The following is a 23,679-nucleotide window of genomic DNA, read 5'->3' on the forward strand; positions in this document are numbered from 1 at the left end:
CCAACCTCCCAAAGTGCTGAGATTACAGGCGTGAGCCACTGCACATGGCCAGTATGATCATTTCTATTCTGGTCCAGGAAAATAACTCTAACTGGAATTTTTTTCACTTTATCTATTTCATATCAGTCAAGGTATTTCATATTAGGTCCCACACAAAGATGGCATGATGGATTCTTTAAATGCATAGTTTTGCCAACTCAAGAGAAAAGGAAACCTTAGAGGCTTGATTCTAAATGCCCATTCTGGGAAAGTAGTATTTAGCATGAAGCAACCATAATTCATGCTTGCCATTCAGACAGGAAGTGGTTAGATTAATCCTTCAGCAGATGTTTTCTGAAAGCTGAAATAACTTATCATGCATTACCACTCCTATAGCTTGATCACAACTAGAAAGGGTAGGCCAGGGTCACATACATCTTCATCTTATTCCTTTCTTTAAAAAAAGTGTGATTAACAAGGTGATAAACTGAAGCAGTAACAGCTTCTATACAGAAACATGTTTTAAAATATTAGTTGTTGGCACCAGGCATCAAACAATGTTGGCAAGCTCTGAAAGCAAAAAAAGAAATTATTTTTAACAAAAGCAACAATTTTTATTATCTTGCTTTATATTTAATGGATTAGAACTATAAAGATTCTTAACTTTGAAAGCAGAAATATAAGTTGGATAGTAGTTGCAGATCTTTAATACCATTTTCAATTTCATTTATGAGCTGCTACATTATAAATGAGATGCTCTAAAATAATAATCGCTTTTGTTGTTGTTGTTATAGAACAATGAAAATTCCTGTTAGGAACACAAGTTGCTGTTTATATTTTCTTGTTCTCTTAAATAGTATCAGAAGAAGTAAGGTGGAGCTGTTGGGAAAGCCCATTGTGGACCTTTGGAGATTATCTTCTTGGTTCAGTCATCTCCACCACAGATTTTTAAGAGTGTGATTTCATAGTCTCCAGAAGTATCCGACTGCAAAGAACAAAATCAAAGAAGAACAAATACAGTATAAATAATGGGAGGCCTTAAATGAATCAAATCCTATAGCACTAGGGAATTCACCTGGGTGTGAGACTCATGAGCTATACCATTTAGTAAAACATACCTGCAATTCCATCATTCATTCATACCTGAGTGTAATTACGTTCTGACCAGCATCTTCTTCACAGTAAGTAATATTTAGATTCTTCCTGATATACTGCAGTTAAATTTCAATTTGGGTTTAATAAAATAAGATTGCATCATAATATTGATTTCTATAAAAACTTCAAATTTTAGTTTTAATAATATTTATCGAACACTTGCTATTCAAAAGGCTTAATGTGTATTAACTACTTTAACCCTTTTAAAAGCTCTCTGCAATAGGTACTATATGTATCCCCCATTTAACAGAGAAGTAAAATGAGAAAAACAGGTTAGGAAACTTGCCCCAAATCTTATCGAGAATAAGTGACAAAAGCAGGATTTGAATCCCTGTATTCTGGCTCCTTAATACCCTGCTACACTGCCTAACTTAGGAAAGTGAAATGAACCACATTTTTAAAGAATATGTTTATCAGGTCCTTTTCCCAAGGCCAACCAAAAATAGACTGTTGTCCAGAAAAGATACTATGTGAGGTTGAGGCTTAAAGGGCAAAGATACCAAGTTTGTAACGCAAAAGACTTCACAGGAGGTAAAACTTGGCTTTCAACCTGGATTGTGTAAGATGCTCACATTATTTTTATTTTATTTGAGGTAACCCAGCCAGTGAGCTCTTCTTATCCCTTAAGTTTCACATTTGAAATGGCTGTCACTGGGGTGAATATTAGAGTAAGTGGTAATATAAAGGAAGTCTCAGAGAAGGCTCATTTAGTGAAGAAGTTAAGCATTACTTTCATAGTAAGACACAATAGGCATTTATATATATTGTTCTGTTTTCTTATTTCTTGTTCATTTGTCTGTTTCACAAAATATATGACAATATTCTTCATTTTTATATAGATTTAAGTTCTTATGCTATTGGTTTTCCTGTCTTGCTCTGCAATAGCAGAGCTGACAAGTCAACAATGCTCCAGCTTTGTATTAAAAGAGCTCCTTCTAGACATCTCTGATCAGAGTTGTAAACAATTAGGCATTCTACCAGTTAGTCAAGAAAATACATCCAAGTAGCTCAAAGTATATTTACACCACTAATGGCTTACTTGACCTCTCCACATGTCTTACATGGCTCAAAGACATCTCAAACTCAATACATGTAAAACCAAACTCATAAACCTCCCCCCACTCCCCAAAAAGAAAAGGAAACAAACAAACAAACAAACAACCTAAAACCTGATCCTCTTGCAAGGAATGGCGCCACTGTCTGTTTTCCAAGTTAGGAACTTGAGTGTCATCCTTGCTATCTTCCTTTCCTCACACCAAGATATTATACCAAGTCCCTTAAGATTCAACTCCTAAATATCTTTTGAGCCCTTCTTATTCTACAGAATAAGAAGATCTTACAGGGATCTTTTCATGATCCTCATACTAACTCTTCAAGAGCTCATGCCCAGAACTCTTCAATGGCTTCCCCTTACTCTTAAGCTAAAGCCAAAATTCCGTAAACATTGCCAAAAAGGTCCTGCATGATCTGGCCCCCACATCCTCATTTTTCATTATGCTTCCTCCACCATGAGGCCTTTCCATTTGTCATTTCTTTTATTAGAATGTTCTACTGGCTCCCTTACCTCCATATATTTTGCCTTATTAATATCTACTTATTTTCCAGATCTGAATCATGACTTTCTCATAGAAGCCTTTCCTCTAAGTCAAGTCCTACTATTATAGGATCTTTTAGCACAATGTCACTTTCCTTTACATTTAACATAGTTGTAATTCCATAAGGGCAGAAAATGTCTTCCCCCACCCCACCCCCTTTGCTTATAATTGTAACCCTGAGCCTAGCACATAATATGCATTTGATAAATATTTTTAATTGAATAAATGAATTCGCTGATCTCAAAGCTCTCTTTCAACTGAACTCATCTTGCTACTTGGATTTTATTTCTCAAAATTCCCCAAGGTAGACTCTCTAATCAAACAAATGCCTTATTACTTCTTTCCCTCATGCTTCTTCCCATATCTGTTTCTAGAGCATTTACTTTTAAGACCCTATTGATCTGGGGTCTTAAAGGTAAATGCTCCAGCAGAGCACCTGGCCCATAGGAGACACTCAACACATGCTTGTTGACCTGAAAGGCAGGCTCAAGACCCATTTCTCTAACCCCAAACTTCTTTTCTTCTCAATTCCGATAGTACTAGCTCTATATTCAACAATCTAGTATTTAATTGTCTGTTGTTTCAATTATTATCTTCTAATTGTTTCTTTATACCTACCTCAAGTCTCCACACAGATTATGAGTTGATTGTGAGTGGCTACTATATTTTCCCATAAAAAGCTTGGAATTGTGCTATTTATTAAATAAATACAGAATTTGTCGATGAAGGAAAACTACCAAAAAACATAATCTCATCTAAATTTTCCATAATATCTTCTTATAAAGTAGTAAGAGGTACACATTGGTTTTTCACCTCTGTTCTTCCTTGCCTTCTCCTTCCCACCAGTTACCCCCTGAGAAAGGTGTTAATGGACAAAGAAATGTCTAAACAATAGGTGGAAGGAAGAAAACAGGCAGGATGACAGGCTGAGATGATATGCAAAATGGAACTCTATCCCATGAATTTCAAAAACAACCATCTAAAAAGATCCTGTTCATCAATAGCAAAAATGTAATGAGATTACTTAATAATATATGTTAGGTGGTAGAAATAAAGAAATCTTGTACTATTTCAAACTGCAAACTGAAGTTTTCAGTGATGGATTTTTCTTTTCTATCAAACTACAAATAGTTTAAATGTTTTCTAATACAATAAGCCTCAATTACCCAGACCACTGGGGAACGGAGAGCCACTGGTTAATGTAATTTTCTGGTTTGCTGAGGGTGAACTGAAAGCCCTCTTTATGTCTCAACCTTGTTACTGACAATCTTTAGAAAATGCGTGAGTCTATTTTTCTGCCTTAGTAGCTACAACATGGTTAATGTTATTGAATCTTCCTCTGATGATTGAAACTATTGTGATGTGTCAGGACTGATTCAAATAGAATTGAGTGTGAGCAGTTGATGCAATTTGTGCTAAGTCCCAGGCACAGTCTGAGAATTGCCTTTTTGAGTAAGTTCCTGATTTCAACTTATGCATGCATCTCAGCATCTCTTTCTGTAAAAGTTTAGTGCAAAAAAAAAAAACTCTGATTAAAAAGAGAGAGAGATTTTAGTGAATGAATCTAGTTGACTGATTGATGTTCATTCATTCATTCATTCATTGAAAGGCCATTTGTAAAGTCAGAGGCAGAAACCTTCCCAAGATAGTTGCAGAAAGACCCAGGCTAATATTTGTGCCTGTTCAAGGGTGGCTATTGTGGGTAGGGCCATAGCGAAGGTTGGACCAAAGACTCCAGCTGCTGGCAGGGACACTGGAATGTGGTCTAAGCCAGGTGTCCCCAGGGGACATTGCTGGGTGTAAACTCCCCCACAGAGGTAGGGCTCCAGCCTTGTAGGGGCTTGAGAGAGGGTGCTGCTACCCAGGATCAGGATGTGCATGGTGCATAATGATCCACAGCTTAGGGGGTCTAATCAGCATGGACTCCATTACCAGTTTTAGACCCTCAGCGCTCAGAGCAAACACTCTGCTTGGCTGCTGCTTCCCTCTTCATCCTGGATCACCTTCTAGGCCCCAAGTCTCAGCTTAGACCTTGGAGAGTTCACCTGGGTCCAATACTCTCTAGTGCTGATTTCCTCGAGACATTCAGGGGTAGATGGAGTAGCAAAGAGATGGAGAGGTCTGCATAGCCTGCAAGTCCTCTGTGAAGGCAGCCCTGACTCTATCTTTTCCCCTGGTCAGTGTGGCCTTGGAGGCGAGGATGGTGGATTGCTCCACTCACCAACCCCAGCTTCCACTTTGTTCCAGGGAACCAGCTTGGACTAACACTCTCTATCACTCATTTACTAGAGACTTTCATATGTGGTCTGGAGCATCAAGGTAGAAAAGTAAATCAATGGAAGGCTGCTGAGCAGGTGTGGGGCTAGCCCCTTAGTTCTCCACTAACTAGTTGCCATCTTCCTGTTGGGACTATGACTTTTGAACCATGAGCTTAAGGTACAGAAGCCTCTTGTACAATTTTTGTCAGCCTTACTGCTCTATTAATTCAAATAATTTGTAATTTATTTGAAGTTTCTATGTATAATATATCAACTGAGATCTGAAAACAATGAAAATGGGTTTCATGCTTTAAAAGAGAAAGGAAGGAGCCCATTTTAGGAAGATTCTCATCCAGAATGAAAGAAACAGAAGGGACCAGATTTTTTAAAAACTAAAATACTGTAAAAGATTGATAAATTTAATTAAATAAGATGTGCAACCTCTGCTTGGAAAAAAATACTTTTGGCCAAGTCAAAGGACAAAGAACGGACTGGGAAAATATGACCAGACAAAAGTCTAATCTACCTTATGTGAAAAAGGTCTTAGAAACTGACCAAAAAGAACAAAAACCCAAAAGAATGTGGACAAAGAATGTAAACAGACAGATCACAGAAAGAGAAATACAAATGTTATTTCAAACATGAAAATATATTCAGCCTCACTTATACTAAGAAAAATGTATATTACAACTACATTGAGATACAATTCCTCACCTATCAGATTATGAAAACCCAAAAGTTTACCTATAGTCCCAGCTACTTGGAGGCTAAGGCAAGAGGACTGCTTGAGCCCAGGAGTTCTAGGCTACAATGTATTATGATCGCACCTGTGAACAGCCACTGCACTTCAGCCTGGGCAACAGAGCAAGACCCCATCTCTAAAAAATGTTTTAAAAACCTAAAAGTTTGAAAATACCCTCTGTGCCAAAGCTGTGGAGAAAGAAGTTCTCATACATTCCTCATGGAATTGCAAAATGGAATTCAATTAGTAATATTTGTCAAAATTTAAAATGCATTTATATCTGTCTCAGCAATCCTACTTCTGAGAATTCATCCCAAAGATACACTCGTACCTGATGAAGTTGTGTATGCATTATACAACATTGTTTGTAATAGCAATAAACTGGAAGCCTCTGTTTGTTGTGGTGGGTACAAATATACAAACAATGGAATGATATACAGCTGTTAAATAAAATGAGAAAGTTTCCTATATACTGAAATGAAAAGCACTCTAAGCTGCAGAACCATGCTGTCTCATGTAAAACAGAGAGGAAATTTAAAATACGTATTTTTCTTTTCTTACATTGTCATAAAGACTGAAGTAAATAAAAACAGTACAATATAAAAACAGGTAAACAACTTGCATATGTAATTCACAAAAGAAGAAAAATTAGTGGCTAGTACACCTAAAAAAAAATTGAGTGTCTATTATATGCCTGGGATTTTAGAGCTGAAAATAAGGGATATTTTGCTGCTACTATTTTAAGCTCAGACAACACATTTATGCATTGACAAGGAGAGAGAAATCTAAGTCATATATCTTTATATTTTAAGGCACATAAGAGCAAGGAGTTGGGTAGAGAAGGGCAAAATATGTTTTGCTATTTTTAAAAGTAGACTTACTTTAATTGCTGAATATAGGGAATAGCCATAATACTTCTTGAACTCTGTTCGAATGTCCAAAAGGTCAATTTCTGATCTGGACACCATTATTCGGTTCAGAGTAAACTCATCAGTTCCAATACCCTGTTAAGGAATGCAGGTGTTCACAATACAAATGTCATTGGTCACAAAGCAACATAGAGATTATATTTATAAGAATCAGATAATGGTGTGCAAAATATTCAACTATAGTGATTCTTTTTCATTTATTATCAAACTCATCATTCATTATTCAAGAAATATTTGTTGAGCACCTACTCTGTGCCAGCATCATGCTAAATGCTGCAAAGCAGAGATGAGATACCCATGTTAAGCTTCCAATTTTGTAAAGAATACAGGCAAGAAAGTAAGCCATTGCAAAACAGTCTGACATGTTGAAAATATTGGGTACCATGGGAGCATACTTCAGGGGGGCCTAAGAAAGATTAGGGATTAGGAAAAGTCTGAGAAAGTGACATTTAAGCAAGGACTAAACAGTCAACAAGGGGAAGGAGTAGGTTCATGTAGGGAGGAGAGAAACTTCCTATAGAGGAAATAGCAGGCGTGAAGGTTTAGGGCAAGAAAGAATGCCACGTTCAGGGATACGTAAGTTAACAAAGAAGGATAAAAAGAAATGTGTCTGGAAAGGCCAGACCTTGTTAACCATGAAATGAAATTCTGACTTTATCCTAAGTGTGGAGAGCTCTTGTAATATTTTAAACATGAGAATGTTGAGATCAGATCACATTCGTGGTTTCAGAAAATCACTTTGACTGCAGCATGAGAAACAGATTGCAAGGTAGGAGTAGAAGGAAGATAAGGGAGTTAAGACTAGAGGCTTTGAGACTCATCTTGAGGAGACTGAGTAATTAAGTAAAGAGATGATGATGGCCATCCCTAGAATAAAGGCAGTAGGGATGGAGAAAATGGGAAGATTTGAGAGTTGCTTATGTAAATGGATTGACAAAACATAATGATGTATTGCTACAGGATAATGAAAAAGAGAGATAGTGTAAAATTTCTAGCTGAGCAGTTAGGTGGATTTTGACCTAATGATGGCCAACATACTAAATGATATTTCATTCATCTATGTAATTCATCCAGCAAATGCTTATGAGCATTGACTATAGCCAGGCATTATTCCATGTGCTGTGCATATGGCAGTGAACAGAACAGATTATATCTCTGTCTGCATGGAGCTTATGTTCTAGTAGATGGAGACAGACAGCAAAGCAAATTAACTATTGCTTAAGTAAATAGTGATCAGAAATATGAAGAAAAGAAAGCTGGAAATGGCATGGAGAGTGACTGAAAGGGAACCAATTGGCCTGGTACAGTTAGGGGAGACCTCTCTCAGGAGGAGAGCTGAAACCTGAAAGATGAGAAGGAGTCAGCTAGGAAAAGATCTAGAGAATGAGCATTCCAGAGAAGGAATGGATGCAAAGACTGTGATGTGAGAATAGACTTGCCACATTTGAGGAATGGAAAGAAGCCTGGAGTGGCTGAAGCATAGTCAAGAAGGCTGGGGAGGAATGGTACGACTTCAGAGAGCTGGGCAAATTCCTGTTGGGGCCATTCTCTGGGATGACTGAACAGGGGAAGGGGAGCAGATTTGGGGCTGGGCGAGATGAAGGAAAGGATGTGTTCACTTAGGATATGACTTTGAAGGTACATGTGGGACTACAGAAAATGGCTGGTAAAGAGATCGAGGTAAGCATCTTCTGTGCACAAGGCCCTGGCCTAGGGTCTGAGGATAAACAAGAGTTTGTACTCATGGAGCGCACCATCTGGCAGTAAAGACAGACAAGCAAACACAGGGTTACAGCATCATCAAAGGCTGCCAACTCAGCTTGGTTTATTTTAAGCAAGGCAGTTTGAGAGGCCACAGGATCTACTGGGTCTCAAGCTTGAGGTTTGGCATTCTAAAACAAGTTTTACTGCCTGCACTTACTGTGAAGCAGTGAAAATAATGTGGTCAATACTTCTCTGTACCTATCTCTATATGGGTTAGAATACTATTAACCTATGAGACAAATCAGTAGACAAATTAGCTACTGTAGAAAACTAATCTAAGTGGAAAAGAAATATGACATTCTATCAATATTAAGCCATATTTTTACCTTCTCATTTTCTTTTTTTTTTTTTTTTTTTGAGACAGAGTCTCACTCTGTCGCCCAGACTGGAGTGCAGTGGCGCAATCTAGGCTCACTGCAACCTCTGCCTCCTGGGTTCAAGTAATTCTCTGCCTCAGCCTCCCGAGTAGCTGGGATTACAGTGCATCTGCCACCACGCCCAGCTAATTTTTGTATTTGTAGTAGAGACAGGGTTTCACCGTGTTGGCCAGGCTGGTCTTGAACTCCTGACCTTGTGATCCACCCGCCTGGGCCTCCTAAAATGCTGGGATTACAGGCGTGAGCCACCGCGCCTGGCCTGCCTTCTCATTTTCTATTTAAAATAGAGGATGAACTTTTAAAATGTAATATTATACATGAATTTTCATCTTTCATACAAGTGGAATATTAGCATCTACTTAAACTCATCATATTAGAGAAAATGAGAATGTTTTAGTTAAATAGAAATCAAATTATACCTACTTAGAAAACAATTATTTCATAAACCCAGGTCTGTTTATTTTGAAGAGAAAATCAGGTGTCTGTGTAAAGAGTGTATTGTATCATACCTTGATTTGCTGTAATATAATTTATCTTAAAATGTTTAAATTACATTAAAATAACTAATTTTTAAATATTTGTTCTACTATTTGCATACTTTCCCAAGGGAATTAAGGGACGCTAAGAATGCACATGAACTTTCCAGACCAACCTTCAAGGCTCGATGCAGTCTTTCGGCTAAAAAGGCTGGCGTGTTCCTCACGCAATTAACTGTAACAAAAAGCAAATAATGTTCAGCTTCACGGAATAGAAATTGGGTTAATCTATAGTAAGTAATATGTTTTTTAAAAAGATTCTTTGGACTGTCATACCACTCTACCCACTCCCCACAACTGGCTTTTACTTGGAATGAAAGAAAGGCTGCTTACCCTGATTTTCATAGCCTTTTAATATCATATTTGCACAGAACTTTAGCACAGTAATTATCTCCAGCCATGGGGAAAATAAAATTACCTGCCAAAGAAACTCCCACAGCGACTGACTCATCTCTGGATCCCAGACACACTGAACACCTACGCTTTCACTGATAACTCCCTAGGGTGCGACACTGCTCAGCTACTAACATCTCGGGCTACTGATGAACAACTTGGGCCTGACAACTGCAGCGATGTTGCTCCAAATAACTCATTAGGCACGAAGGGGCACTGGAGTTCCATTTAAAAGCAATTTTTCCCATGGAAAGAATTTTCTTTTAAATGACTGGATTAGAATTTATAGGCTGGTTAGAGTGACTCCATTAGAACAAGTACCTGTCATCTAAATTCAGTTGCCTTAAAAAAAAATACAATCCTTCAATTCTTTATTTTGAAATAACAAGTAAAGCAGAAATAAAACAAGAAAAGGAAACTGACAAAAACGCAAGAGTAAATTATCTTTTAAATAAAAAGAAAATAGGAATAGAAAAGTCTGTAGGGAAGAAACCTATTTACAGCAACACAATTATTTTTATAATCTTAAATCTGATCTCTAGGTAGGAATCCAACCAAAAGTGAATGGATTTTATAATGAATTTTGGAGCTCAGAACAAGAATAAGTGACTTTCTCATCGTGGCTTATAGACTCTCTTAAGGAAAGCTAAAAGACTTTTGGCTTTGTGAGTGATTTAAGGGAAATAGAAGGAGAAATGTATTAGAAACCCAAACACAGCATTTAGAATAAAACTGTTACATGAAGTTCCCTGACAAGAAACTAACCATTTAAACTAGTAAAACTCACATTAAGTAAGCCATAATAGCTTGATAAAAAATAATGATGCCCACTTTCATCCTATTAAGCTTTCCAGTCACCTCCCTGCCAACTAGATTTATATAATCCCTTCTTTTCATGATCCTTTCTTCCCTTTAGCTTGCCTTCTGCTTTATGTTCTTGCCTACTAGATTTGTTCTTCATATCTGAAAGTTTTGGAAGGTGGCAGTATGTTTCATTGGGAAGGAGGCTTTATCACCCAGCACCATAGGCAGGGAAGCTTGGGAGTCCGTTAGAGTTAATTACCATGACCAAGAATTCATAATTGCCCATTCCCTACCCTCTTCATTGTCTTGACCACACTTTCATCAGGCCTCTCTCCTCCCACAGGTTCCTGAACTCTGGCTTGTCCCCAGTCCTGAGCAAGCCCTAAAATGCAGAACATGCCTCTGTTGCAGCTTATCTTGAGAGTCCAGCTGTCCACTGCCAGACGTGTTTCCTGTCAATCCCCAGTGATCATGCCCTTGTGCTTGCCCAACATTAAAAGTTTCTGCTAAGACTTTTCTGTTGGATTTTGAAACTTTTGCACATTTTCCCCCATCTTTTAGAGATGGGATCTCACTTTTGTCACTCAGGCTCTGGTGTAGTGGCACCAGCATAGCTCACTGGAGCCTCGACCTCCTGGGTTCAAGCACTCCTCCCACCTTAGCCCCTTGAGTAGCTGGGACTACAGGCGTCCACCAACCTACCCAGCTAATTTTTTATTTTTTTGTAGAATCTTTAATATAAAGATTAACAATATAAAATGGAAAAAAAATTAACCAGTTCTATCATTGCCATTGGAACAGTCTCAGAATGCTGCTCTCACTATGTTGCCCTGGCTGGTCTTGAACTCCTGGCCTTAAGGGATCCTCCTGCCTCAGCCTCTCAAAGTGATGGGATTATGTGTGTGAGCCACCACACCCAGCCCAGTCTTGCAGGTTTCTGAAATCAACATGTTCTCTCTATTGAAATAGTTCCGCTGAATAAAGCCTCTCCTTACTTAAGTCTGGATTTGTTCTTATTTGGCAAGTAGTATGCTCCTATTACACGATTCTAAGATGACCCAGCTCAGATCATTTTTCATGTCAAAAACTATGTGTTGACCATTGTATTGGATTCCTTGTGTATGAAATATGCAGAGTAGGCAAATCTATAGAGACAGAAAGTAGATTAATGATTATAGGAGCCAGGGGGTGAGGAGGATTGGAAAGTGACTGTCAATAGTTACAGGGTTTCTTATGCGGCTGATTAAAATGTCCTAAACTTAGATTGTGGTGATGGTTGCAAAACCTTGTGACTATATTAAAAAGCATTGAATTGCACACTTTGAATGGGTGAATTTTATGGTATGTAAGTTATATCTCAATAAAAAATTTTATAAACTGGTTTATTCCAATGGTAGACTGAAACAGAAAATGAAAGTGTAACATATTTTGAACTTCAATTGAATTATAAGGTCTTTTTTTACATGATAAAATAATGTGCATTATAGCCCAAATGTAATACATAATTCAATGATATATTTCCAAGAATGCTCCTTAGCTCAATGAATGAGAGTTTGTACATCTCAATAAAGTTTTTCAAACATTACGGCTTAGCAAGAACACCAAATGAAAAACAGCAAGCAGAATTAATATAAAGATTAACAATATAGGCCAGGGGTGGTGGCTCAAGCCTGTAATCCCAGCACTTTGGGAGGCAGAGGTGGGCGGATCACTTGAGGTCAGGAATTTGAGACCACCCCGGCCAACATGGTGAAACCCCGTCTCTACTAAAAATACAAACGTTAGCCAGGCGTGGTGGCGTGTGCCTGTAATCCCAGCTACTTAGGAGGCTGAGGCACAAGAATTGCTTGAACCCGGAAGGTGGAGGTTGCAGTGACCTGAGATTGCGCCACTGCACTCCAGCTTGGGCAACCGAGTGAGACTCCATCACAAAGAAAAAAAAAGAAAAAAAGATTAACAATATAAAATGGAAAAAAAAATTAACCAGTTGTAGCATTACCACTGGAACAGTCTGAGAACTAATTATGAAGACTGATCTCAATTTTACTTTTTTAATTGAAGAAGAAAGTTTTCCCTTTCTTAGCCTCCTCGGCCTATCTTTTAGCAATTCAGAGTCAACAATGAGCTGAGATTGTGCCACTGCACTCTAGTCTGGGTGACAGAGTGAGACTCCATCTCAAAAGAAAAAAAAAAAAGAAAGAAAGAAAAGAAAAGCCACTGATATCTTTCATAAATAACCAAATATGGTGGATTACCAAACTGGCTTAGGTCTTAGTTGCATGTGTGTGTGTGTGTGTGTGGTTTTTTTAAATTAAAGAGACAAGATCTTGCTATGTTGCCCAAACTGGCCTTGAACTCCTGGGCTCCAACAATCCTTCCACCTCAGCCTCCCAAGTAGGTAAGACTACATGTGCATGCCACTGTGCCTTGCCTACGTCTCAGTTTTCAACAAAGCTCAATAAAAATGCCAGTAGAAATAAAATATTTCAGCTCTCAAGAAGTCTACAAGCTAAACATGGTCACAAGACAAATACAAATTTAAAAAGCAAGGTAAGATTTAAAAAGATGGCTGGATGTGGTAGCTCACACCTGTAATCCCAACACTTTGGGAGGCTGAGGTGGATGGATTGCTTGAGCTCAGGAGTTCACGACCAGCCTGGGCAACATGGTGAAACCCCATCTCTACAAAAAATACAAAATTAGCTGGGCCAGGTGGTATACATGCTTGTAGTCTCAGCTACTTGGGAGGCTGAGGTGGGAGGACTGCTTGAGCCCAGGAGGTTGAGGCTGCAGTGAGCTGAGATCACACCACTGCACTCCAGCCTGGGTGACAGAGTGAGATCCTGTTTCAAAAAAGAAAAAGAAAAAAGACTTAAAAAAATAACTTCTTCAAGCATTCATTTAACAATATTTGTTGAGCGTACTGTGTGTATCCTGGACCATGTTGGGGGCTGTAGGGAGCAAAAAAAATGGATCAGTCAGGATTCTTGCCCAAAAGGAGCAGGCCTTGGCACTGAGTTAAAACAAGTGCAAAGTAACTTAGTTTACCAGCACTCGAAGTCTTACCTATGGCCAACAGTAAGTCTTCAAAATGCCCAGATAATTCTCCTTTTATGCTGTCCACAATGTCCTTTTGGCTGATATTTCTGTATTCATCAAATGCTAAAAAGAAGCACCACAAAATTATTTAAAGCAACGCAGTTGAGCACATTTGAATATATTCTAGTTTTTTATTTGATATGCAGAAGATCAAGTAGCAAGCTAAAAAACTCCCTCTTTAAACCATGAAAATCTGGGCACAGAAGTTTTTGTTTTTCTTTTGTTCCTTTTTAAGGAAATCATCTACAATAAAACCCAAACGCCCTAGATAATTTTCTTCAATGATCTCTCTTTCTCTTTCCCCTTCTCTCAAGCAGTAAGCATTTTAAATAGCCTAAATAGTTAAATAATAAATAATTTATCCAGTAAGTTGGGCTATTTTAAATTTTATTTATAGCAGCACCTGGGAAATGATACTATAATCACTAGTCAAATATGTTTTCTCTGGTAAAGAAATCTTAATTCTGAAGACTTCCTTGTGCTGAATCATTTCCTAAGGTGGCATGGCCTACTTCACACCTCCCAGAAGGCATTTGAATTTCTTGATCAGTATTTGCCCCAAGCAAAACCTGTACATATGTCACCAAGTATACAGGCATATTTTGTAAGCCAAGTATATTTTTCCCCAATACGTTTTTAAAAAAAGAAATTTTGGAGAGAGACCTAGGGTTATCTGGTTTTTGTTTTTCAAACAAAGACATGAATAAAGCAACTATCACATACTGTTGTCATTATTTTATAAAATAAATGTGATTTTAATGCAAAAGTTAAGAAAGAACAATTTCAGAATTTCAAAGTCACAGTAATATCCTTATGTTTACTCATTGTTCCGTCAACTCAGCATAAGCTTGGTCTTGCTGTGTGGTTGTTCTGTAAACTAGCATCTGGAAGCCACAGTCAGAAGATGTTCACAGTAAATGGAGGTTTAGTTTTCTAGGTGTTGTTGCTTCCAGAACAGTTCTAGGAGATGCCATGAGCGAGAGGGCGGGTGCCCACAATTCCATGTAATAGCTGGTCTGATGATAAGAGTTGATCCATTCTACCACTTACCTTCATATCAGAAATAGCTAAAGGTTAATCAGTATTGATGTGTCAACAGAGACTCACCTGCAGTGTCTGGCTTTTCTGGAAGTGGCTAACTAGGGAGAACTGTTAGGTGGAGTGGAAGCAGTTGGGCTTCTCCATTCCACAGGAAGAAGCCCTTCTACTCTCACCCTAGAGGGTGGCCTCTTTTCTTCTTCCTGCCACCTCCCTCCCCCATCTATTACCTGGTACTCACTAGGTAATCTACTCAGCCTCTATGGAAAAACAAAAGTGTAGTGTCAGTACTTCCTTGAGTTACAATACAGCTTTCCCATTTTGTTTCCTGAAGTGTGTGAATAAATAGGAACAGACTTTGCAATTTTAAACTTCGTTTTTCTAGATCTTTGTATACTAAATGCAAAAACATTTGTAAAACAACATACAACACAAAGGATTGTAATGTGAGTTTGTACTTAGTTTTAGTTGAGGAAAGCTCCTTAAACACAGGATCTCAGTGAATTTGTCTTCATCCGTGCCCCATCTGTTCTCACCGGCTTTATAGAGAATCTATTCACAAGAGAATGATATTAGAGACACAATTATTTTCTTTTTGAGAGGTGACATGAGAAGAATCGGAGTTGTATTTCAGAGGTCAGTGCCATCATCTATTATCTAAATCTCTCACTTTCAGGAGACTAGAAATCAAAAATTGGGCTGGCAGGAGCCAAGGAGAATGATAACTACCACTGGGGCAGGCAAAAAGTTAGGGTTCGGATCCCCAAGCTTCAGGCTTCTCTTTCAAACAGGAAAAAAAAAGAAAAAGAAAAAGAAAGCCCCTGTTGCTGCTATTTTTCTCCCTTTTCACATAAATGCAAAGGCAGACACATAGGAGAATAGGTAAAGGAAATGTTTTCCCGCTTTGTTACTGACCTGGGCATCTTTTTTGGCCAGATGCTCATCCACTTTCAGACTTTCATCTCTTCTGCCCTAAACAGGAGGACGAAAACAAGGGCCATCCTTTAAAGACAGAAGATTCTAACACATAGTACTTCAACCAGCAGGAGATCTTAGTGGTTTTTCTTTAAGGCAGGACAGGTTGCACAGAAAAATCATGTACTCAGGGCTCCAGTTCTGGTTCTGCCATTGACTAGTCATGAAATTTTTAGCAAATCACACAATTTTGGGGGCCTCAGTTCCCTCCTCCGAAAATTCATATATATATATATATTTAGAGACAGGGTCTCACTCTCTGTTGGCCAGGCCAGAGTGTAGTGCTGCAATCATAGCTCACTATAACCTTGAACTCCAAGGCCCAAGCTATCTTCCCGCTTCAGCCTCCTGAATAGCTAATATGACTACAGGTGCACACCACCACACACAGCTAATTAAAAAAATTTTTTTAGAGATGGGATCTCACTATGTTGCCCAGGTTGGTCTCAAACTCCTGGCCTCAAGCTGTCCTCCCACCTCAGCCTCCTGAATCTCTGGGAATACAAGTGTGGGCCACTGTGCCCAACCCAACACAGAGGTCTTATGTGGAAGAAAAGACAAGGTACAAACTGGGAGAACATATTTGTAACATGTATCTGATAAAGAACTTGTATCCAAAATACATAAAGAACTCTTAAAACTCAATATGAAAATGACAACCCAATTTAAAAATGGTTGAAAGATTTCAACAGACATCTCACCAAAGAAGACGCACAGATGGCACATGAAAAGATTCTCAACGTTATATGTCATTAGATAATTACAAATTAAAACAATAAGATGCCACTACACAACCTATTAGAAGGGCTCAAATCCAAAACACTGACAACACCAAATACTGGTGAGAATGTGCAGCAACAGGAACTCTCATTCACTGCTGATATGAAAGCAAAATGGTACAGTCACTTTGGAAGACAGTTCTGCAGTTTTTTAATAAAGCTAAATATCTCTTACTATATAATCAAGCAATTGCACCCCTCGCTATTTAACTAAAGGAGTTGAAAACATGTCCACACAAAAATCTGCACATGAATGTTTACAGAAGTTTTATTTATAATTGCCAAAACTTGGAAGCAAAGAAGATGCCTTTCAGCAGGTAAAATGAATATTCTATACAATGGAATACTACCCAGTACTAAAAAGAAATGAGCTATCAAGCCATGAAAAGACATAGAGGAACCTTAAAGGCATATAGCTAAGTGAAAGAAGCCAGCCTGAAATGGCTACGTACTGTATGATTCCAACTATAGGACATTCTAGAGACGGCAAAACTATAGAGACAGTAAGAAGATCAGTAGTTGGTGGGGAGGAAGGTATGAACTGGCAGAGCACAGAGGATTTTTAGGACAGTGAAACTACTCTATCATACTGTAATGATAGACACATGACATTATACATTTATTAAAATCCATAGAACTATATCACAGAAAGGGTGAACCCTAATGTAAACTATAAACTTCAGTTAATAATAATGTATCAATATTCATTCACCAATTGTAATAAATACACATACTAATTAATGCAAGAGTGAGACCTTCTCTCTCTCTAAAAAAAAAAAAAAAAAAAATTAGCCGAGTGTGGTGGTGTACACCTGTGGTCCCAGCTACTCAGGAGGCTGAAGTGGGAGGTCTGCTTGGGCCCAGGAGGTCGAGACTACCGTGAGCTAAGATCACACCATAGTTCTCAAGCCTGGGCAACAGAGCCAGATCCTGTCTCAAAATAATAATAATAATAATAATAATAATAGAAAGGAGAGAGTAGAAGAGGGTCATATGGGAGCTCTCTGTACTTTCTGCTCAATTTTTCCATAAATCTGAAGCTGGTCTAAAAAGTAAAGTTTATTTAAAAAAAAAAAAAAACTCAAAGGCAGGGCACAGTGGCTCACGCCTGTAATCCCAGCACTTTGGGAGGCTGAGGCGGGTGGATTGATTGAGGTCAGGAGTTTGAGACCATCCTGGCCAACATGGTGAAACCCTGTCTCTACTAAAATACAAAAATTAGCCGGGTGTGGTGGCATGTGCCTGTAATCCCAGCTGCTAGGGAGGCTGAGGCAGGAGAATTGCTTGAACCTGGGAGGCAGAGGTTGCAGTGAGCTGAGATCGCGCCACAGCACTCCAGTCTGGATGACAGAGTGAGACTCTGTCTCAAAAAAGAAAAAAAAAAAGTCCTCAAAGATCCCCAAACCAACTGTGATATTAAAGGCTCTATGGTTTAAGTGGTGTGTGTGTGTGTGTGTGTGTGTGGTATGTGTGTTCATGTACAAATACTTAAGCACATTATGGAAAGACAGGAGACAAAACCAAAACACGGGATTGCCTGAATTATTTGGCAAATTATAGGTGAATGAAACATTTAGCTACAATAGTTTAAAATGAATTTGTTCCTATTTTTAAACATTAGGTCCTTGTATGACTGTCTGATTTTTGCCTGGTTTCTTTTCTGTGCTGCTGATACCCTGCTGCTGTTTGCTTTCTTCTTGTTCTCTTTCACTTATGCTCTGCTCCAATGACATAAATGCTGATTATCATCCGTCTTAATATAATACTAACCACTACCACCCTGTGTTGATCACTAAGTACTTCACATACTCTCTCTTTCTCTTAATCTTCATAACACCCTATGAGTACTTGTTATTGTTAGTATTTTAGTTTTACAGATATGAAAATGAATGCTTTAAGACTTAAAGAACTTGTCCAAATATACAAAGCTAGTTGGCAGCATGAGATTCCAGCCCTGTTTGATTCTAGAACCCTGTCTAGAGCCCTACTCTATACTGCCTCCTGTGGGTGGGTGCATTCATGTCCATACACAAACAGATGTGCACTTAGGAATATATACCTCTGAGAGCGTATGTTTGCAGCAATGCTTCATAAATTTGGTGTTGTGGGTTCAACCTTCATAAGGTTTTCACATTTAAAGTAACTGAAACCATAATTTAGATAAATCGCTTCCTAATGGCATAATGCCTCACTTTGACAGATGCTGTTTCAACCATGAGGCTGAGACCGTTGTTGGGATTTTCTCACATTTAGGTGCTATGTAAATCAGCTGAAAGAAAATTGGTGCGCTATGGTTTAAATCACATTCTCTCTTACACACAGCTGTGAATACACCTCATCCTTGACCTTACCATCTTTATGATAAAAGTCATAAGCCTTCTAAAAAGAGAAAGCAAGGTGTGGCCTCATTAGGTCACATGATGATTAATAGTTTGGCAGCTTTTCCAAGGTGGCAAGGCTGAAATTGCAGCAATCATTTTCTTTTTTTTAATCCTGAGACTGATACTCAATTTAATTCCCATCTCTAAAGATCATTCTTCTGTATCATGCTTCCTATTTAATTTAGAAGCTAACAAAAGAAATATTTATTCTTCGGAGTCCAGAAGAAAATAAACCTGTTCTTTAAAATGGAGACACTTAAAATGGAAATAAATATTGTATGTCAGATGATGTATCAGAATGTCTTCTAATGTCAAAATTGTGAAACCTGACCAAAACACCTCCACTTACTGACTCAAATAAGTTTTCTTTGTTGTTACATCATTATGTATGTTTTTATGATCTTGGTTAAACATTATATTGCTTGGTGGCAATGAAAATGTAAAATGAACAAACCATTTCATAAGGAAAATTGTGAACTCATTGTCTCAGTTTGGTTATTTTTAAACTCCCTAAAAATTGTTATTGAGCATGCAGCTTACTGGGGAGTTAAAAAATAAAAAATAAAACCTTACATCTGCCAAAGTCAACATAGCTTTCCGGAAGTCACCAGATGTTTCGGAACTAATGTCATCTCCAAGACTCTTCTTGTATACTGAAACCAAATCAGAATGAAATTAAGCCTTGACAAACTGAAAAATATGATTATAAAACAGAGAAAAGTTTAAATGCCAACACTAGCAAAGAATGGGTATGTGATAAGATAAATCTTGCCCTTTTATTTAATTTCTTCATGCTTTTCTGTTGTGAGATGGTACATTCTTCTTCTAACTCTTACTGCACTGTGTTGTGGAAGATGCAAAAGAATAGAAAGAGTTGTCATTCTGGAGCAAATCTTGGTTTATTTCATCTGACAATGGCACTAAGGGATGCATAGCGGAAAAGCTGGGGTGGATGTGCTACTAGTTTGCCTTTCAATTTCCATTCTGGCCATCTTCCTTACTAAGAGAACCCTAACCTTAAGCAAGATATAATGTACACGGCTTAAAAACTACTTTCTCAGCTTTCCTCTTAGCTAGTACAGTTCTATAACTTAGTTATTCACAATGAAATGAAGGCAGACAAATCTCCTTAAAGGGATGGGGCCATGTTCATCTTAGTCCTTCCTCCATCCGACTGCCTTACATGTGAACTGATATCTGCATCTTGGGCAGCCATCTTGGACTGTGAAGATAAGGACCACTTCTTAGTGATGGCATAAAAGTAATCAAGAAGAAGCCTGAGTTCCTAAAAGCTTTGAGTAGCTGTCATACTAGACCTAGAATTGCCAATGTCTAGACTTCTACATATGATAAAAATAAACTTCTACCTTTTGTAAGCCACTGTAATTTTTCTGTTTTATCGAATCTAACCCTAATCTTAATGAATATAATTAAACCATATTTTTTCGTATCTCCCAAAAGTAAGAAAGCTACCCAAAACATGCCATTTCCCTTTACAAATGCCAACTGTGTGTTCATATATTTTAGTACTGACTAGTTGTAGCCCCTTTTGCATGGCCTGTGATGTGCAGTGCCCATCAGTCTTAAATCTCTGTCTGCCCCATCCATGGGGTGGTGATTCTCTTGGAGCCACTATACCCCTTGTTGTAGGTGACACCATGTGGCTATCTGAACTCTGTCTGCACCATTCTCAAGAATTCTATAAATTAGCCATACTAGCCATGAGAATTCTCATCTATTTAAATCAATGAAAGACAATTATAGAAAGAGATATGAGATTATCCAATAGCAAGAACTGCGCTGAGATGGAAACTTCTTCAGCATGATTTTAGTAAGTCTCTTTTCTATGAAATCTGTAATTTTTCAAAGCAATTCATATAAGCAAAATCCACCAAAAATGTGTTATTTTTCTAAATAATAATATTTAGTAGGCATCATTAAACCTAATGGTTGTGATATTGTTACACCTATCCTTCATTCTAGTTAGATAAAAAACTTTAAATCTGAAAATATCAAATAAAAGAATGAAGATCCCATTTGTTAGAACTTGGGGAAGTATTTTGTAATTTTGGAATTATTTAGATGAGACTTTATAAGTCATTTCACACAGCCTCTCCCTTTCCCTCAAATATTTTGTGGGATATTAGAGTAAAAAATTATTTCAACCTAAGTTGACAACTACTTTATCCATTTTGAGGCACAGTAGAGTATAAAATTAAATAGAATATTTTAATAGTACAGGTGCCTGGACTAGAACTTTGAGTCCCTGATCCCTGTTTCAGTGTTCTCTCACACACCATTGACTTTAGAATACCGAAAAAAGTTAAGAATTTAGATCTCTCTTTATTTAGACTCTATTGTGCCACTGTACTGGATGAGCTGTAGAAGACACCTGGTCCCTTTATGAGGGCCAACATGATAGTGACTTCCTGAACCCATTGTATCTTCTCTCTTAGGGAGCGAGTGACACAGAAAAGGAGACAAAGACAATAGAATAACAAAGAACAGAAAAGACTCCTGGAAATAATGAAGAAAACAGTAGCCAAGAATAACCAAAAGCTATGCACAAATATTTATAAGCCTTGGGTAGACAAACACCATGTGGTAGGGGAGGGCATGTTACTTGCTGGTGTCAAGAACATTAGAAACAAAAAGGAAGAGGAGCAGTTACTGTCATGGAAAACATTAGCACGGGGAGCAATGGATGCCTGCTGCCGAGAGAGTGACAACATAACTGGGTCCCTTGGGTAGTGCTGTGACTTGAATCTCTGTAAAGCTTGGCTATGCATGATTGAGACAATTTCCTTCTTGATCTTCTTGTGTATCATTAATCTCTAGTAACCAAGGTAACCTTGATGCAGTTGTATCCCTTGTAGCCTCAGAGAGCATTACTCACATAGAAATTGAGGCTCTGGTAACTTTGTGCTGTTATCGTCTGTCATATCTGCACAACACTATCCTGAATGGTAAAAGTTTCACTTGGCTCTTAAGACCTTAACCTCAATTTTGAGGACACTCATTTAATAAATATTTGCACTTATCTGCCCCACCGTTCTTAGAACTGAGGATACAGCAGTGAACAACATAGACAAAAATCCTCATCCTCATAAAGCTCACATCCTGGAACTGTTTGTACCTAAATGCTGGGCTCCAGGGATCTGTCACAGGGCAGGTCCACTTGGGGAGCAGTGGCTCTTCTAAGAAACACCAGAAAATACCAAGCCAACTTGGGAAACAGTGCCTGGCTCTGATGGGTTTTGTGAAATATGTAAACCTTGTTGAACTGAAATATTTTAAACACCTAAAACATACTCTTTTGTGCATTAATGATTAAGCACTTCTCTTGTCTACTTCTGTCTGTACCCGCTCCCTATTAGGTTCCACCAGTACTGGGGAGTAGAGGGGACTGGAAGGCAGGAGGTGGAAAGAAGTGCAAGCTATCTGATGGCTAGTCATGTCAGTGTCAACCCAGGGAAGGCTGTTCACCCCGACAGCAGCAACTGGCTCCAGTTTCCTAGAAAAAGTCACTTTGACCCCCATGTAGGTACTGGCTCCAGCCAGATGGAGCCCTCTTTTCAGAGATCTGAACTCCTGCTCCTTAAGCCTCTGCTCTGAGCCTCTGAGGTCCCGACATCAGCCAGGTACGTCCCTCATTCTAGCTTCCAGTTTCTGACAGCCTCAACCTCTTTCCTTTGTTGTCTGGGGGGTTATACCCTGCATGAATCCTTTTGTTCCCTTTTTGCTTTTTCAGTCCTCTGAAAGGTGTTTAGCAATTCTTTTTTTTTTTTTTTTTCCAAGACAAGGTCTCACTCTGTCACGCAGGCTGGAGTGCAGTGGCATGATCAAGGCTTACTGTGGCCTCAATCTCTTAGACTCAAGTGATCCTCCCACTTGAGCCTCCTGAGGAGCTGGGACTATAGGCGTGCACCACCACACCTGGCTAATTTTTGGTATTTTTTATAGAGATGGGGTTTTGTCATGTTGCCTGGGCTGGTCTTAAACTCCTTGGCTCACGCAATCTGCCCACCTCAGCCTCCCAAAATGCCAGGATTACAGGCATGAGCCACTGTGCCCAGCTTAAGCAATTCTTTTGAGATGGAATCTCATTCTGTTGCCCAGGCTGGAGTGCAGTGGCACCATCTCGGCTCACTGTAACCTCTGCGTCCTGGGTTCAAGCAATTCTCCTGCCTCAGCCTCCTGAGTAGCTGGGACTACAGGTGCACGCCACCATGCCTATCTAACTTTTTTTGTATTTTTTAGTAGAGATGGGATTTCACCATATTGGCCAGGCTGGTCTCGAACTCCTGACCTTGTGATCCGCCGACCTCAGCCTCCCAAAGTGCTGTGATTACAGGCATGAGTCACCGTGCCCCGCCCTTTAAGCAGTTCTTTATATTACATTCTATCTGTCAAAATACCTAGTGCTGTTTCTGTTTTTCTGATTAGAACCCAATTAGTACATCAATAACAAAATAGTCACCTGTCATTGAGGTATTTACCTTCTAACAAGAATCTCCCAAAGCATCCTCTTTAACACCTACATGAGGACCAATATGTACTCCTTCTTTGGACCTCTCCCACTGCAAAAGCTCCTATGACACAACTGACCTCTGTGAGACACAAACAGAGAAACTGCGGCTCCCTTAAAGTACTTGGAGAGGGTTCTATGGGGCCATTGAATAGTAAAGAATTGGGCTGGTCTTATTCCTGATTCCTGGGAGGTAAACTCTAAATCCTTTGGATTTCCCAAGTCATAGGTGTGTCTTTGTTATTCATGGTTGGTCTCTTGGACTACAGCTCAGTTATGCTAACAATATGACCCAGAATAAAGGCTGGTCACATCGGAAAGATCAACCATATGATTAAAAGGTTGAG

General features: G+C 38.7%; 1 protein-coding gene across 2 annotated transcripts in view; it reads right to left on the reverse strand.

Annotated features, from left to right (window-relative positions):
* Nucleotides 1-413: 413 nt before the first annotated feature.
* ANXA3 (annexin A3) overlaps nt 414-23,679 on the reverse strand; it is a 58,960-nt gene continuing 35,694 nt past the window's right edge. The window contains exons 7-13 of one of the 2 annotated variants that reach the window (XM_001146085.8): nt 19,378-19,457; nt 15,585-15,641; nt 15,128-15,221; nt 13,599-13,694; nt 9,452-9,510; nt 6,611-6,733; nt 414-964 (exon numbers count right to left, since the gene is read on the reverse strand). In XM_001146085.8, coding sequence (XP_001146085.2) covers nt 905-964; nt 6,611-6,733; nt 9,452-9,510; nt 13,599-13,694; nt 15,128-15,221; nt 15,585-15,641; nt 19,378-19,457 — 569 coding nt within the window. In that variant the 3' untranslated portion in view covers nt 414-904. The remainder of the gene's footprint in view (nt 965-6,610; nt 6,734-9,451; nt 9,511-13,598; nt 13,695-15,127; nt 15,222-15,584; nt 15,642-19,377; nt 19,458-23,679) is intronic. The other variant, XM_054683776.2, reaches the window with a different exon arrangement.

Source organism: Pan troglodytes, chromosome 3 (assembly GCF_028858775.2).
Source record: "Pan troglodytes isolate AG18354 chromosome 3, NHGRI_mPanTro3-v2.0_pri, whole genome shotgun sequence".
In the NCBI taxonomy this organism is placed as follows: Eukaryota; Metazoa; Chordata; class Mammalia; order Primates; family Hominidae; genus Pan; species Pan troglodytes.